The sequence below is a fragment of the Etheostoma cragini genome, chromosome 19 (assembly GCF_013103735.1).
Source record: "Etheostoma cragini isolate CJK2018 chromosome 19, CSU_Ecrag_1.0, whole genome shotgun sequence".
Lineage (NCBI taxonomy): Eukaryota > Metazoa > Chordata > Actinopteri > Perciformes > Percidae > Etheostoma > Etheostoma cragini.
Window position 1 is genome coordinate 13,675,800 of NC_048425.1, and position 17,963 is coordinate 13,693,762.

Genomic DNA, 17,963 nt, shown 5'->3' on the forward strand with positions numbered 1-17,963 from the left:
CAGACAGAACAATTGGGGGAAAATGGAATCCCAATGTGACCAGAAAAACGGATACTCTTGTGTACAGTAATGAAGACAGAGGAGCAAATTCAAAGCACAGTCCACCACTCACATGGGCAGAACATGACGAATTGAAGGAAGGATGCGAAGAGCTTGAGGAAACAGTAACTGTAATAGGAAGTTTCTCAGAAGTATTCTTTATGAGCCTTGAAATAAATCGAAAATACTTAAGAGTAAACAAAACAAACGTGATCTATGACGGCTGTTTTTCCTACTGGCGCTCTTTCACTTTAAATCGTTACGGGTCTCTTTATGCTGACAAATGCAGTTGTGCACCAGATAGGATAGCACTGTACCATCCTGGGGAAAAAAACTCAATACAGAAGAACAAAACCATGAGCTTATGTCTAGCAGATTGGTAGAATATGCAATCTACTTAACCACAAAGTCCTCAGAGCAACAATTCTTGACGTTTCCCTCTGGGTCAATCACTGGTGTTGACCCCAAACTGCCCTTGTGTGACCTGAATCAGTGTCCAGGGAATTATAAAGCAGCCATTGACAGGGAAGCATTTTCCTCAACCATGTTTCCCAACCAAGGGGTAGCCCCCAGCTCTGCTCCTCTTAACGACGCAGGCTCATCTTGCTGCCGGGACACACTTGAAAAGAATTTTAACCTTTTGGCTTCATGCTGCCTGTTGCTGGGATGGTTTCTCAGAGGAAATAAGCAACGTGAGTCTCTCCTAATAGGCTGTCTGTGTCCATTTCTGATTGCATGTCTGTCTCGTTTCACATGAGTCAAGTGCACGGGCACGGCTATCCCAAAGACAGATTTGGATATAGGGCTGAAATAATAACATACGCTGCAACTCATGTAAGCTTCAAAGCAACCACGATGACACGTATGTCTCTTCCATGACTCACAACACGGTTGTCAAAGTGCAAAGCAAAAAGTTCAAAAGCTGTGGCAGGGTCATTGGCTTCTGTAGACGTCCCTTTGATTCCTAATATAGGCACGGAAAGGTTTTCTGGCCCGGGTAGAAAGAGAAAAAAAGGGGGATCAAATGGGATAGAGGTTTGTTTTGTTCTCTCCTCTCGGTCTGTTGAAGGCTCCTGGCTGATGTAGCCTGCTGTTTCATCTCAGCTGGCCCAACGGCTCGGCTCTCAGAGTGTGGTCAGGAAAAAGGCACCCAACAAAAAAAGACCAATGACTACAAGATAGGCTAATGCTGGAGGTACTGAACTGTGTCTTGTCTATGTCTATTGTGTGAATCAGGATAGCTTATATTTCATGTTAAACATACTTCTATGACAGAATCTACTGCTAAACTGCTCATGAATTATCATCAGTTTATGCTGTACATCCAGCCTTGTATCTGCACTGCTGGCTCTCAGAGTAAAGGGGAATTTCATGGATCTACAGCATAAAAGGTTACACTCCTTTGGTGACTTATAATGACTAATTTGGCCAATCCTTAGTTTGTAGCATAAATGCAAATTCATAATATGAGCTAGGAAATACAGTATGTTGACATTAGCGGGGGTCACAGAGCATTACTAGTTCCACCAGTTTGTGCTTACAATAGAAAATGACTTCACAAGGAGCCACTGATTGTGTCTGCATCGCAGAATAATTCAATGACTAATTCTGTTAGGTGGAGCTTTAAAACGTTGTAATACAATTTTGATTCTTCCAAGGCCAAGAAGGGTTTGTCGCATTGTGGTAAATGAGTTGCTTACTTCTGTAGTGCCACCCAATCAAAAGAATGTAAACTGTAACTTATAACAGCCAAAATATTAGTCTTAGGGTGGTGTCAGTACCCGATGGGACTTTGTGACAAGTAGCCTACAAGAACCTGCTAACAAGAGACCATAGAGATATATATATATATATATATATATATATATATATACACACATACACATACATACCTACACATATATACACACACATACATATGTTGTATCTATATACTATCTCTCTATCTCTATATACATACAGTATATCTACGTATATATGTCTCTATATATCGCTATGCTATATCTCTATGTATCTCTCTACATACAGTATCTATATATCTATCTCTATACCTCTATATATAATGTATCTCTATATACTGTATATGTCTCTCTATCTCTAACTATATATCTCTATCTATATCTATCTAACTATATATATGTAGACAGTATATAGATATGTATATATCTTTATATATACACATCTCTCTATTTATATATATATATATCCTACCTATCTTTCTATCTATATATGTATATCTCAATTCAGTTTAGAATTAGCAGGACTATGCTAACCTTACTTGCAGTAACTGGTTATTTAGGCTATAGCTCATATTGTTAATGACATGTTTTTTCTTAATGTGAGCTATACCATGATATTTTTATGAAATGTGGTTTAAAATCTTCACGGCTCACATGATCGTTTGAGAGCATTTTGAGTCAGTGTTGGGTCAGATGTGTCCACCATTCCATTTTGCTCTTCACTTAAACATTCATTTGGTCTGTTAGTTCAGTTTATCATATGACAGTCAGCACTGAGTGGTTGGTAATACTTTGAGATAACGTATCTCTATGTAAAAAACTTGAATGTGTGGTGCAGCTTGTTTCAATTTAGTGATATATAAACCTTCACTTAGTAAATACATAAAGGAAAATTCCAGTCAATTTCAATACGTAGCTTCGTTGTATGTACATTTGGAGTGCTGTCAGTAGCAAGAAAATTAAAAACAATCCTCATTATCCTCATGTTAGTTAGCACCTAACATGCTTAACAGGGCAAGTTTTAAACTTATTTTTAACCTCTAAACATGCACAAAATGTCATTACAAGGGCCCACCCACATGCAGTTATTCCGTCCAAGTGAACACAGCAAATCTGACTGCAGTAGATGTGACAGAAAGGCAGAAATGTTGTGTTAATTCAGCCAGTGCACATACCTCTGTTTATTTCCTGTTTTCCGGTGAAGTCCACACTAGTCAAGACATGCTATTTGTCACATCTACAGCAGTCAATTCACTGTGCTCACTCGGAAGGAATCACTGCACTTGGGTAGGCACTTTTAATTACATTCTGAACATGTTCAGAGGCTAAAGACATTTAAAACTTGCCCTGTTTAAGCCGGTTGGGTGCTAACTCTAGCAGGAGGATAACACGGTGTAGGCAGCACCGATTGGTTTATATTTTTCTCTCTACTGACAGCACTACACATTTACAAACAACAGAGCTACGTATTGAAATTGACCGGAATTCTCCTTTAATTTATAACTTGGTTAAGTCTGAAGTTGTGAACAGGGTTTGTTCTCTTTTACTCTGTTCCGTTTTCTGAGAGAGACGCTCTCACAAAGCACAGCATCATCCCAAATACTGATGTAGCCAATAATGTCTGGTGTGGAGGGTGTGGGGGTGCGGCCTTGACCAACTGCCACTTTGCTCATTTGAAAGCCATGTCATCTCTCTCTCTCTCATGGGTGGGCCAAATTCTCTGGGCGGTCAAAGCAGAGAAAGGGGAGGTAACCTTAACCCCTTATGACCTCATAAGGAGCTAGATTCCAGATCGGCCCATCTGAGCTTGGATTTTCTTAAAGGCAGAGCAGGGTACCCAGGGCTGAGTTCACACCTATCACCATTTCTAGCCACTGGGGGACAATAGGCAGGCTGGGGGAACTCAATGTTAAAAAAAAAAAAAAAAAAACTCATAAAGGGACATTTTCATGCCAGGGGACCTATAAATACTTTATAAATACTGTAAATACTTAAAAAAAATAATCAAGCACTCCTTAAGTATATGGTGATTAAATATAACCCCATGAACTATGAATGGAATGCAGCCTGACCACCCTGGAGGAGTGATGTGTTCCCAGGCCGGCCACTTTCTGTATTCGGCTTCGTCAGATCCTTTCTGTGTAATGTTTACAGAAGCTTCCGAAGGGTGTTCTCTCTAAATCTCAGCTGAGGTCATTTATGAGTGGCAGTGGCGGCCATTGTTAACGTTTAATATTTGCTCTGACATAAACAGAGTCACGTCTCCTATGCTGTGTTTGGTGACAGCGGTTCCCAGGAGCACAGAAGTTTAACAGGACTCCAAGAAGTGATTCACATATCCACAGCTTGGCAGACGGCCAGCTTAGAGCTCCTGTAAGACTTTATTTCCACAAAACAGATGCTTTCCTAACATGTAACGTAGACATTTATGACTCCCACATATGTAATAATCTAATCCGATTGAGGTATTTGCTTGGTTTGAAGTTGAACTCTACCATCGCATCGACAGTGCGGAAAATCTCATATGAAGCACAACATTAAGTTGTGGCTAACCTTGACATTCATTAAGTATTTTTCCTAGACGAAACAAGATATTCATGCTATGGGACAGGCCTTATTGATTTTTCCACAGCTTCATAAATCTCCCAACATGCAGCTCCTCGTGTCTCGGAATGTAATAAGGCCGACAGTGAATCTAATGTGCTACATCCATCACAAGCATTAACATGACTGCATAGCACCAGAGCAATCACACACAGTCATTCTTAAAGGGATAGTTTGGATATTTTGAAGAGCGGTTGTATGAGGTACCTAGTTTGGAAAAGCAGACGGGAGTCCCAACATGGAAGCTAGTCAACATACCACTGTGAACACAACAAAGCATATTATAGCCACCTAAAAATCGACGTGGAGAAACAGACTCTTTTTACAAACCATTCAGAACATGGAAGTTGCTGGTCTACCGCTGCCTCGATCGGTTAGTTTGTGTTATTGTGTGTCTTTCGTGGTAAAATGGATAGGGACTAAAAAACCCAAACACACTAGAGATTTGAGGCAGCAGTAGACATGCAACTCTCGTTAACTCCGCCCTGGTACGCACAGCACAACACACACACACACACACACACACACACACACACACACACACACACACACACACACACACTCTTTAATACAACGGTGGTGTTTATGGAGAATCTTCTTAAAAAACCGAATTAAATCTAAAATAAAGTTACTTGACAACTGTTTATACTTATTTCTGTGGCTTTCTGTCTCTTTTGATCCCCCCCTAAAACCTACTCCAATAACCCATATCCTGTATCCTCATTTGGTAGCATGGTGACAGTCTCCCAGATACCAGACGGTATGGGTTTCCCTTCATCTCGTGGCACAAGCCCAACCCCAGTGTCTAATTTGCTAATGGATCCCTGCTGGATGCGGCTGTCTCGATTGTACGCCAGTGTAATTACTTGTGCTCAAGTGAAGTAACTGAGGACTAACTAAGAGGATGAATAAATCATTGTTTTGCACTCTGCTCCCAAACTCAGAGGACAGCAGCTGATTATCCCTTTTGTTTGCTTTCCACAAAGCCTGGGTGTCATTCACCCTCAGAACAGGGGGACTATAAATGCAGACAGAAGAATTTGACAAACTTTGAGTAACGTCACTTGACTGTAATGTATACTAATGCCCATGTATTGTCGAAGCCTTGTTTGTATTTTTCTAGCCCAGGCTGATGTCTTGCATAAATGTCTTTGTCCTTATGAAACTGTATTGTTGTTTTAGTTGTCCAAATTTGTCTAAGTCCACATCAATGTCCTGTACAAATGTTCGTCCCGATGTTCTGTAACCACGTTCATTGTTTTTTGTCCCTGCAGAAAAAGGAACATGCTCAAAACCAGTTTTTAAACTGAGTCAGGCCCGTTTATATTGTAATGTAATGTCACTTTTAACTTTCCTGTATAATAAAAATGAATGAATGAATGAATACATACTGATAGTGGGTTTTCTCATTCACATCCATAAGGGGACAATTATTTGGTAATATATATTAAGTTTTTGCTTGGAATGAGGAAACATTTAAGTTTAAGCTTGCAGCTTTAGCAAAAAAATAATAAATATGCTCAAATGTGACTGAATTATTTGGTGAAAGACTGCACGTGTCTTCACCACAAAGACTGAGTCAACTGCTTCTCCCTTTCATGTAGGAAATGTGCACTTTTAAAGACAGGGGGAGGCCAAAAAAAGCAACTTTTGTTTATGTGTAGTGTACCATGTAGCTCTTAGGAATTTTGACTCAGACCTATTACAACATAAACTTGCAGAACCTGTTCTGTGTGTCCAATTATTTCAAGGCCACTAGCTCCAGTCTCAACAGTTCCCCCGAAGGGGATATTAGCTATCAGTCAGTCATGACATGGTGATAGTTGTTAAGACATGAAATGTAGGGAAGTTTAGAAAACTTTGTGTTTTTAATTGAATTGCTGACAAGGAGGTTGCGCTGCCATTCACAAGGCTCTTTGGTTTAGTGGCCTGGCCTCAGCGCGGTTCAGCTTGACAGGGAGCTTAAGCTTGCCAAAGCCTCTGGGAGGTTGAGATAAGGAAAGCCGCATAAAACCAAATAAAGCAGCTTTGCACTTGGAGTGAGACAAAGTTACAAGTCCGCTTAATGTGACTGGATAAAGTGATTATATCTGTCTGGAACTAATGTAACACTTAAAGTGTCCTTTGTGTCCAATCTTGCTATTTTTGTGGATTTCATATTATTCAAGACAACTGCCGCGCATTGAGAACACATCCACACAATCCTCCATCCGGGATTTCACGATATAGCTATCACGAATAAGATGAGATGCTAACATGAGACAGCTCTATGGACAACGTGAATACACGAGGACTTATCCAATAAAGAAGTGTTTCCAAAGCCATGTCCTGATGTCATATCCCAGTCTGAGAACTACTGAAGTACTGTGCCCCAAGGCCAGTGGCCACTCATACAACTGCAGGCCAAAGAGCCCAAGGTTCTCATCTGTCCTATAATGACTTCCCCTGTGTACTCTGTTCGGAACTTTATTTATCACGTGATATATAAGAAGCTATTGCATTGCACAAGACTTAAAATAACAGACCATCAAATATTCGGCAGGGCCGGCATTTCACTTGCGTCTCACTTTTGGTTGGTGTTATTTTCAAATTACCCCAAAGCATTGCACTCATGATTGAGCTTTGGATAACATGAGTCCTCATCTATGGTAGAACTTGGTATGCCTAAATATTATCCTAAGTGGCATTCCTCTGCTAATAGCTTAGGAGTTTTTAAAGGACACAAATAAGCAACAATTTTTCCACAATTAGAGTGACAAAGTGACGTAATGCGGGTCCGTTTGTCATGCCACATTACACAGGGCACCACAAAGTCTGACTTCATTATCAAGACAGTATTCTCAAAGTGACCAAAAAAGGAAACCACCATACTGTCAACTTTCCACCTCATTAAGAGTCAGGGTCAGTGAGCTGCTTCTTTGTTTCTGTTACGTTTTCTTTGCATTAAAGACGTACACAATACGAGCAGGAGGAACATCACAATATATATAATTTCATTTCCACAACAAAATGAACAGAAATCAATACAAAAAACATGTTTTTCTTTCAAAAAGAGGGAAGCATAAAATAGAAATGTCAAACAAATCAACACAAAGCTCAAAGCTAAAACAACAGAGTTACGTACAGCAATGTTAAGCTCGCATTGAAGCTTTTCTTCTTTTCCAAGAGGATTAAAATGTGTCTACAAAGCAAACGTCTTTCCCATATGTCCACCACCAACAGATCTCCCATCTGGTGTTAACAGAGTTTGCCTCAGGCCAAAATTAATTATAAGACAATCTAATGGCTTTGGTTTTCAGTCGAGCATCCATGCTTTGAATGTGCTACTAATCTCTGGAGTGTGGTTTAAATTAGGAACTTCCATCAATCAAAATATTTAAGTAAAAATAATTAAAAGCGCAACATTTATAGTAGGTGGTGCACAGAATTTGGCATGGAAGCGAATTGCACTTGCTTTAACACTTACCACTTTAAACAGGTTTTCCCACTTAAATCACTCATGGACCTCAATCTCCTTCACTTAGATCAGCTGATTGTGGTCGACCTAACACAAAGTCACAGTTCCATTTTCCAAGAAAATGTGCTGTTCAGCTGAAGTTGCTACTTACATTCACACCATCTTCAGCAATTTTAGACTAAGAAGTATTTTAACTGTGCTGAGGTATTGGATAACTCCAAAATAAATACAATATTTAAACCATAATAGAGCACCTTTTGTTGTTTTTTAATTGACCTGCATGATAAAATACTAAGACATGAGAGTTTTTAAGATGTTTTCACTTGCATTTGGTGTGGCATTTAGTGGCAACGGTTTGACGAGGTGTGTGTTCAATCCGCAATTTAAGGAAGCTGGTTACACGGTGAAAAGTAACATTAGTCATTTGGTATCGCCAACACCTTGGCTGTTGCTATTTTGAGTCAAATGTAAAGCATGTAGGAGGAAACCAGACAGCGGTGTTCATTTATCAAAGTGAAGAAGCATATCTTAAAATCTGTCTTCACAGAACATCTCAGTAGGCTCTGTGTTTAGCTTATTGTTATTATCCAAAGCAGTAGTATTCATCTGACTCCACGCGGACTTTCAGTGGCGATTTGGTGAAAGCATCCCCATCAATAACCGTTTTCTCCACAAAACAGTCGAGATCCGTAGGTGAGGGGTCATCCGGGAGGTCCTCTGCTAGAGTGTCCAAGTAGCTACCCACAGACAGACCATCGAGTCCGCTGCTGTTACCGTCATTCAAGCTGTTGAAGCTGCCGCGCAGCGAGGTGCCGTCCTGGCTGTCCGACAGGCTGTACAGGCTGCCCGTCAGGCTGCCCTCTTGGCTCGCCACGCCACCTCTGTCTTCTATCATCCAACGGATGGACTCAATGCCCTCGTTGATTGACATAAGCTGCTGCATCAGCTTCACGTCGATGGCCCGTAGATGTGCCTGTGAGGTGGAGAAAAACATCCCGGTCAGGTAAGGCTACTTCACCCTCATGTTGTCCTCGGGTTAAAATTGACCCGTTTTCCTATGTCAATGTTCTTTTTAACAACTCAATCGTAATTACCCAAAATAACAAGATTGATCACACAACGCTCCAAAAAAAATCAAGTGTTTTGAAATAGTATTGAGTAAAAGTTGACATATTCCAGTCAGAAATTATCCATCAACATATTTTACATTCCTTTCATTTTAGTCTAAATAATTCCTAATTTTTGCTTTAACTCAAATATTATGTAAAAACGTAACAAAATTAAAAACATCAATAAACAGCGGCAACCAAATTGTTGATTTTCAATTTTGACAGGAAGACCACACCACAGTTAAAGATGATCCAGCAGTTAAAGGAATAGTTCTATATTTTGGGGAATGTGGTGGTTCACTATTTTGCTGAGAGTTTGATGCCAAGGTTGACACCCCTCTCAAAGCTGTCCATTAAACACAAGGCTACAGCAAACAGCCAGTTAGCTTAAAAACAGCTGGCCGGCTCTGTCCAGAGGGGGAAAACGTGCACAGCCAGCCCCTCTTACACTCAGGAATTAACACATGTAAAGATGACAACATTGTTGTTTTCCACAGGGTTAAGGCCCCTAACTATTTCATGGCCAGAAGCAGTAACTTCCTGGAGTTTTGGCATTACCGTGAGATTGCCAAGAGACGCCAAGTCATTGTGCCTTTCCAATAAATGACTTAGGTACTCTGCTGTTGGCTGTAGCTTTCTATTAAACAAATAGATATGAGAGTGGCAAATATCTGCTCGGCAAAAAAGTGAATCACTGTTTTTTCAAAAATGTAGAACTACTCCTTTACTAAATGTCAGTACAACAGGATGCCCCCAGAGTCAAAATAATACACAACCAGTACCATAATCATTGCTAACTATTGTAAGCATTGCGGTTGAAAGTTCATTCTAGCCCTCTGAAACAGAGGGTAAGAAAATAATCTCGCCACACGGTCCATTTAGTAGCTATTGATCATATCAAGTGGTTTTCATTAGCATTCGTTAACATGAATGCAAGAGCTGAAAGTGTGCAGAAAAAGACATCTACAATTCTGTAACTGGGAAGTCCCCAACTGCTGCTGAAGTTCATGTGATAAGCAAAGCTCCAGATCAGCTACTAATTAAACCTTGTGGTGGGATGTAAATAATTGTTTGCATTCATAGGTCCTCTCATGGCAGGAACACTATGTGCTATAATGTCGGGACTATCGGGGTTTGTTGTGAACAAAGAGACTTAACTAAATGGCACGGGGGGGGGGGGGGGGGGGGGGGGGGGGGGGGGGGGGGGGCAGCAGCCAGGAAACGGTTTGCATCCAGGGTTCTGAATGATATGCCTACTTTACACAGCATGGCCATTGATTTAACTCCCAGCCATGAAAACCCATGCTATTGACTGGGGATGGAAGTAGACAGCCTATGGGGGTCAATCAAATAGATTCCCCTGTGTCTACTGGGTGACTAGCACTCTGTCAGAATGACAAATGGTAAACCGACAGCTGTAACAGCCTGCTACACTCATAACGCATTGAGGCAGATGAAGGCAAACAGGGTTGGTACAGTGCCCCAGACAGCTGGCTTGATAAAACAGCCTTTCTTTGGGGCGGATTTGCAGCCAGCCTCCGTTTAGCTCACACTGCTGCCGGTGTATTTGTTTTGTGAGCATAACCACTCGCTTTATACACACATGGAAGCTCAGCAGATTGACATATTGCATTTTAGGTCCAAGCAGCTATCTCATGTTTGTCAGATAGCACCCGTGGGTTGGTGGCACACGAATGAGTTTAGGAAACTCAATTAATGCTGCATAATTGTGTCTGTAGTGTACAGTTACAATGAACCTACAACATTTTTAATTTGTATGAATGAAAGTAATAAGAGCTGGTCCCTAACAAAGAGATAATTTGCTCCTCTGATAGGCTGTAGGTTATTTAATTTCAGCACCTCTCATAATGTAAGCAGTGTGTGTGTGTGTGTGTGTGTGTGTAAACACCAAAACAGAATTCTGATTGGATTAATGAAGGGAAGTGCAAAAACCGAGAAGCCCAACATGGCCCATATTTAAGATGAGCTGTCCAACAACAAGAGGCCACTAATGACATTACACTCGATCTATACTCCCCTCACATCAGCACTATTAAACAATGGCATGGCTGTCTGGTTGAAACGAGCCTGATAAAGCAAGATAAGGTTTGAATCTTTGTCTATTCAACATGTGATTGTTTCAGGTCTCTGTCAACTAAACGTAAGCCTATCAACACAAAATGTTGATTGGTCAGCCGGCCACGGTACAGCTCTACTAGTCTGTAGAACTGTCGAGGAGGCCATCTGCTCAGGAATCCTAATACCTTTCATAACTCTACTTAATATGGGGGTTTGCTGTGACTTTGGCTCTAACAAAGCTCCTGTCTCACAAGCATGGCATTGGGAAATAACTGAATGGCAAGTGGTGGCAGCGTAAACTACAAAATCATAAGGTAATAACAAGAGCACAATTGGATTTCACAGAGCACTTTGAATAATAAGAGAGGAAGGCTTATTCTCTGAGGTAAGGATGAATATTAAGAGAGGAGGCATTTTTTCTGAGGTAAGGATGAATAATAAGAGAGGAGGGCTTATTTTCTGAGGTGATGAGGGTTTACCAACCCTAACTTATGAAAATAAGTTGATTTATCAACAAAGGTGGTAATACACTGTATAGACCTGTTTTGCAACTAGTATAGTTCTTCACCCTGTGAACTTAAGCTTGGTTGCCAATAAACGTGATGTGATACGCAAAGAGACACATTGTAACTTGCCTGACATGAAACTATGATATCTAATAGCCTAGCTGATTTCTAAGAGTCATATTACGGTCTTGCTAAACGACTTGCACGACTGTACATTTAAGTAGCTATAAGTGACCTATATATTGTAATTACAAGTCGGTGAAGTAATTGAACAACTGGCACACGTCCCTTAAATGTTCCTGGAACAGTTCCTTAAACAGCTCGTTCAATTAAAACAGGTTACAGGAAAAAAAAAAGACTTACCATTTCTTGTTTTAGGAATAGCATTTTGCTCTCCAGTCTTTTCAAGTCCGCGTTGTTAGCATGTAATTTGCAGTTGGCTAAATGCGGCGTTGGCGACTTCTCGTGCTTGTCGTGATGCTTTCCTCCGGCGAGAGAGCGAATGAGACTGTCCGGGACCTTCAGACCCAACTTGGCCTCTATATCCTTCAAATCTGGCAAGACATTCCCCTCGTCCATTGTAGAAAGTCGGAAAGCTCCCACGTTTCTACTGTATTGGGAGTCGGCAGACACAGTCGCGAGCTGTTGGGGAGAGACGCGCGCGACAAGTGGATACAAAAAAAAAAAAAAAAGTTGCAAAAAGCTCCTGCTCCTCACAACTTTATTCAACCAGCTCACAGAATGGAGTTAATGGTGAAGAGCCACCAACACTTGACTGGAGCCAGCGCACCGCTGGTACACTAACAGACCTCCCATCCAACGCGGCTGGCCAGTAGTGAGCCAGTTTAGGGACCCTCCCATAAGGGAGAGTCCTCTGAAACCAGACACCGGACAGGTAAGGGGACGCTGGGGTGTTATGTAACGATTACTGTACGCAGGGGGATACATGTACAAACTAGGAGTTGGGAGGCTAATGGCTGGAGCCACTAGCCCCCATTAGGATACATGAGCTGAGCACTACAAGCAAACTCCTACATTATAATAATAATGTATGCATTATTAATCCTGCGAGGGGGAATTACAGTGTTTTCACATAGACCGTATATTAACGGTCTATGCGTTTTCACTTTAATGTTTTAGACACAGGCCTGAACTACACACACATGGTCAGTAACTATACAGGCATTAAATGGAGAGATGTCGGAGTGAGGGGGCTGCCCATGGGGAGGGGTTCGGTGCCTTGCTCAAGAGCACCTTGGCAGTGCCAAGAGGTGAAGGTGCCAGTTCATCACCATACTTTGGTCCGTATCGGGACTTGAACCTGCAACCCTCCGGTTCCCAACCCAACTCCCTACGGACTGATATACTGCCATCCCCATTGTATGTGTGTGTGCAAGACAAACCCAGTTTGGGCTCCATAAATGGTAATAGACTAGAGTCTAATGTATTATCACAATATGATCTAATTATAATCATGTATACCAATATTTGTTAGACTCTACAACAGATAATGTGATTGGATGTGTACAAACATTTTGTTTTTTGGTGCGTTTGAAATCACATTCAGCAGTCAAAACAAACCACTGTGTAGGCATACCATTTAATCACTAAACAATAATTTGGTATGCAGTCACATTCTGGCAGAAGCAGTTGTGTAAAAAACGAATAGCATTAATGACTATTTCACATATTTAGTTTTAAAAGAAAATGGGGTGAAAAAGCTGCATATGGTGCAAGTATCCTGCACAGTTCAAGATTCCAGGATTGCAACCTGTTGACACTGCATTCCACTACGTTTCTTATGACTCAGCTCTTTGTTCTTTTCTGCTCTCCATTCAGTAATGACACTGCAGATAATTCGGATCAATTTATCTTACCATTCAAAACAACACCCTCCCCCCTCCAAAGCTCTCTCTTCTGCATGTTGGTTCAGAAATTGAACTATTGCCCCCCCATGTGGTTGTCAGGGCTCTGGTACACGGGCAAGGTATTTCACAACAGTTACTAACGCTTCTATGACACCATTGTGCAACTACTCTATCACTTTCTTTGTTTATCTGTATTAAAGTATAAAGCCTACACACGGTATGTTTTTAAATTATTTTGCAGGTATTACTCTTACTGTTTAATGTGTCTGAAAGGTTTTAGAACATTTTGGTACAGTATACCCTATCAGAATATACCTTTATTTATTTTACACCTTATTACCTTGTACTGTAACTGCAACAGCAACAATAGACACCAAAAATCAACTCTTTTGTTGACACTTTTTAATCAATTTTTTTTAACTTTTTCTTACGTTTTTGTCCCTTTTTACAATGTTTGTCACTTGTTTTACGCAACTAACTTGTTAACTTTAGTTTTACAGTTATTTTTGGAATTTATGGTCAATACACCTATTTTTTTGGCCATTTTACCTAATGTTTGATTAGGTATGTTGATGATTAATCACAGACTGGAATATGTCAACTTTTACTCAATACTATTTCAAAACCACTTCAATTTTCTTTCTCCAAATGCTATAAAATTGAATAAGACACCAAAAAATGAATGAAAGTAGAGATTTGTACTTGCCAAAGATCGTTGTGTGGAATCAATCATGTCATTTTGGGGAATTAAAAAGAACACTGACATAAGAAAACGGGTTAATTTGACCCAAAGACAACATGGGGGCAGTCTAGATTCCAAGTTGAGCACCACCTGGTGGCATCACTAGCACACCAACACGTCAGCTGTCCAGGTTCTCTTTATTTCAACACATTATAAAATTTTCCAGAGATCTGAACATTTCAAAGATTGCATCATTGCAATCTTTGCTAAAACCATACTCTTAAAAAGTGTTACATATTTCTCAACTTGTCCATTTGAAAAATGGATCTTCAATAAATCGATTCAGGTCTGTACAACTTGTAAAAGAAAAGTGAACACGTTCCTAGTTATGGGGACATGAATGCAGCCAATAGATTACTTACTATCAAGTTGTAGCATTCGAGAATCTACACATGCTGTCCAGTAAGAAGCGACTGACGCTTTCACAAACTGTATAGCTGTAACACTGTAAAAGTAAAGAAAGCAGAGAGGCGATCTTAGACGACGGATTGGCTTTTGTTGTCGTCGTAGCGCTGGTACTGATCCCCAAGCAGAGGCTGGTGGCCCTCCATCTTGTATGACCTGGCACGCACGGCACATGTGGTGGCGGCGAAAATGACTGCGACGAGCACGAGGCCAGCGACTATTGCCATGGTGATGATTTCAGTCAGAGTGAAAGGTTGAGCTAGAAAGATAGAAGGAGGGTGATTATTACTTTTGTCGCCTGGATTTTGTCAAAGGCTGGATGAAAGGAGACCCACAAAAACAATTGCGCGAGTACTACAAGTCATCCGAAATGAGTACCTGGCCATTGAGCTTCATAGGAGTAACCAAGATTTTCAGGGGCGGTCACAAACATCTCGGCGTTGGTCACTGGAGGCCAGAAAGGTACCATGTTGTAGCCCCTGTTGTGACCAATGGGGGCATTTTCTTCAGGATACAGAGTCAAATCTGTCAAGAAATACATGAAGTCAGCCAAAGGCTCAACTACAAAGCAGTAACATATGCAGGTAATAGAAAGTCATGAACTAGAACAAGTGTTTTTGTTGTTTCTTTTAACCTGGACTGCGTCTCCTTAACCATTCATCAAATATAGCGTCGGTGTAGGTGTGGAGCAGGACGAAGATGGGGTCATTGGGCGAGAGGTGAGTCTGTCCTCCTGTCCCGTTCAGGAACAGATGGGCCAGGTTGTGCAGGCTCCTCACCACAGGGTCATAGTTCCCCTTGGGGGCGCTGTAGCCTGCCGAAACAACATGGAAGACCCGAGAAACAACAAGAAATCAGCGAAACGATGGCAAAACACTAACTGAATGCACTGCGTGACAGACATGTGGTCACCGTCTCTCACCTTCAATTGTGTTCCTGAAGCTTTCGGAGGAGGTGGAGTAATAGGGCGGCGTGTCAAAAGCAGTGACCTGCAGGCAGTCCGCCACATCCTGGGGCTCTGGGAGACGCTGGACCATCGGCCTATTAACATTTCCTGCTGGGTTCCTTCGGATGGGAGAAGTCTCGGTGCCTGTAGGAGACAGGGGACCGGGAAAGGTAGACTATAGCTTTTTGTTTTTAGACAGAGAGATTAAAGAGGACCATCCACCTGTAACATCACCGGAGTATTAGCCATGGTGAAGAAACCATAGTCTTACTGTTGCAGATGGTTCCCAGCGTGTCATAGTCTTCTACGCTCTCACATATGACCCTCCACTGGGAGAAGATGGAGTTGGTGCTCAGGGAATTCATGTCAAAGCTGCTCCTGGCCCCCATCAGGTCATCTGTGCAGATGTCACATGTGCTTCCCCCGATGGCAAAGTTCCAGTAGGGCAGGGCGAAGGAGGGGTCTTGCAGCATGTCCTGGTTGGTTGAAAGAATTAAACGACAGGGTGGCCGAGTATGAGTTTGGGAATGTGAAGATCGAGGCTAGGAAAGTAGGAGTTAGCTCGAGGCTTTACTTTACTATTGTGCTTCCATCCTGTTTTGGTCATGTCAAAAGTTTCCTTTCAGTCTCGCAATGGATGGAGTCAATGCACAAAATAAATTGGTTATCATTTTCATACACTGGGATTTGCTTTTCGAGACAGTTCATTCATGAAAACATCTGAAAATTGGTTCTCTAAATGCATGCGTGGGAACAATTATAGGGTCTCTAATCACTTAATATGAAATATATGTCTATGTCTACATGAAGAGAAAAATGAAAATGCACATGCAACCAGGTGGCAGGAAACCGATACGTATGAAGCCGTGGCTGATTTAGAAAATGGTTTAGAACCTTTTACTGGAAAGGAGATACATGACGCCCATTCTTGCTTTTTCACATCTTTTGCTGTGACTGGCTTAGTGAAAAACACTCATCTGAAATAAATATAACACATGTTGTGTTATGGTAACATTTGATTATAATGGTAGATGAATTGTCATGAATTCATGCATGTAGTACTTCATGAACCATCAGTGATGTTCAAGGATTAATAGTATTTCAACAAACCGTTATTTAATGCATCAATTAAGTATTTCATTCATGATTTCTATATTATTAATGACGTTTACGTCTTCTTCAAAAGGTTCATCTGTAGTTAAAGTGACAGGCTGAATAACAGTAATAATAATAATAATGAACTAAACATTACTTTTTCATTACTTTGTGTGTGTGGCCCTTCAAATAAAGTGGTGACCTGTCCATCTTTAACATTAATAAATAGATATGATTAATGGTTGCCTGTGCCACAATCTTTGTGACCCCAAAGTAAAATAAAAAGTTCAAGAAATTTGTGTTCAGACACTTACAATTCATAAATATCCTGCTTGGATGGGCATTGTTGATGCCACCAATAATCATATCTATCAAATGTTAAAAAGGGACCGGGTCAGCACTTTATATAATGGGCCAAAAACATGATGAGGTAATAAAGAAGTAATGGTTAGTTAACAATGATTACAACACTGCAATTTCTTTAGGAATAGACACTATGTACACTGCTGAGAGTGGTCAGTTTTTTTAAGAATGCATGAACATCATTCATAAATCAGAAATCTTGATTCAAATAGCTTGATTGTTTCATTAATTAACATATTGTTCCTGCATTAAGTCATGCAGTAGATACTATTAATCCTTGTACATGTACTACAGGAAGGAATTCATGCTTTTTCATGCATGGAGTCATGCATCAATTTATATCAACTAATGTACCATTATTATTAAGTGTTGCCAATATAATATGTAGGATTTAATTTAGAACAAAGACGTATGTTTTAAAAATGTTGATGTAGTTCCTCCTGCACACAGAGCTTCTCTACAGGAATCCAACATGCTGCCAGGATATCTAAAGCCACACGGCCTTAATGTCTGTGCTTGCAACTCTGTACAGCCTACAAAAACAATGACTTGCGTCATTCTAAACCTAAATAATAATCACACAAACTTGGCTCAATAACTGCTCTCACAAAAGCTCTGTTCAATACCGTTCCATCTCCACCCGCTCCAAACTGATGGTGTGCGGATCTAATTGAATTTCAAAGTCTTGAAATCACATTTTGCGCGCTGCTCAAAGCGGTTCATTGCGTCAGTTCTGGTTTCCTCACCAACAGTTAAAACGCATTAGGTAAAATAAACAGTCGGTGGAAGCGACAGCTGTATGGAGCTAGAACAGTGACAGTAACCTGTGGTATTGAAAATAAAATTTGGCATTGAAACAACAAATACTGGCATTGAAAACTGTTGAACTGAAGTATAAATCACAATTATCAAAAAGTAACGATCTCATAATCTTATGATATTATTTCATTTTGACGTTTGTTTGCATCATGATGGGTTTTTCAATGTCAATGTAAATTTTTTCTTGATGTC

At 40.7% G+C, this 17,963-nt stretch overlaps 3 protein-coding genes and 1 long non-coding RNA gene across 5 annotated transcripts in view; 1 reads left to right on the forward strand and 3 right to left on the reverse strand.

The window, feature by feature from the left end:
- LOC117962084 (multiple PDZ domain protein) overlaps positions 1-4,944 on the forward strand; it is a 67,248-nt gene extending 62,304 nt beyond the window's left edge. The window contains exons 50-51 of the mRNA XM_034901140.1: positions 2,716-2,726; positions 4,885-4,944. The gene's annotated coding sequence lies outside the window, so the exon portion shown is untranslated. The remainder of the gene's footprint in view (positions 1-2,715; positions 2,727-4,884) is intronic.
- On the reverse strand, positions 1,313-13,944 carry LOC117962087. Its single transcript, XR_004660567.1, has 3 exons — positions 13,717-13,944; positions 5,032-5,037; positions 1,313-1,323 (listed from the first exon to the last, which is right to left on the reverse strand). It is a non-coding gene; the product is annotated as an uncharacterized LOC117962087 (long non-coding RNA).
- LOC117962086 (leucine rich adaptor protein 1-like) lies at positions 7,548-12,353 on the reverse strand. 2 transcript variants are annotated; one of them, XM_034901152.1, is made up of 3 exons: positions 11,897-12,353; positions 8,401-8,812; positions 7,548-8,368 (listed from the first exon to the last, which is right to left on the reverse strand). In XM_034901152.1, the coding sequence occupies exons 1-2, from the start codon at positions 12,110-12,112 to the stop codon at positions 8,423-8,425; spliced, it is 606 nt and encodes a 201-aa protein (XP_034757043.1). In that variant the 5' UTR covers positions 12,113-12,353; the 3' UTR covers positions 7,548-8,368; positions 8,401-8,422. The 2 variants fall into 2 exon arrangements, with proteins under 2 accessions (XP_034757043.1, XP_034757042.1); XM_034901151.1 differs by having other exon boundaries at positions 7,548-8,812.
- A 317-nt stretch (positions 13,945-14,261) lies between the features above and the next one.
- Positions 14,262-17,963, reverse strand: part of LOC117962085 (5,6-dihydroxyindole-2-carboxylic acid oxidase-like) — a 5,799-nt gene continuing 2,097 nt past the window's right edge. The window contains exons 3-7 of the mRNA XM_034901149.1: positions 15,766-15,970; positions 15,471-15,638; positions 15,183-15,362; positions 14,927-15,073; positions 14,262-14,807 (exon numbers count right to left, since the gene is read on the reverse strand). Of these exons, the coding sequence (XP_034757040.1) occupies positions 14,620-14,807; positions 14,927-15,073; positions 15,183-15,362; positions 15,471-15,638; positions 15,766-15,970 (888 nt within the window). The 3' untranslated portion in view covers positions 14,262-14,619. The remainder of the gene's footprint in view (positions 14,808-14,926; positions 15,074-15,182; positions 15,363-15,470; positions 15,639-15,765; positions 15,971-17,963) is intronic.

Bases quoted from the DNA above. Each gene is read 5' to 3' on its own strand.
- LOC117962086 (XM_034901152.1), bottom strand. From the start codon at position 12,112: ATGGACGAGGGGAATGTCTTGCCAGATTTGAAGGATATAGAGGCCAAG. The intron at 8,813-11,896 runs GTAAGTCTTTTT...TCCACCTCACAG, and splicing joins TATTCCTAAAACAAGAAATG to GCACATCTACGGGCCATCGA.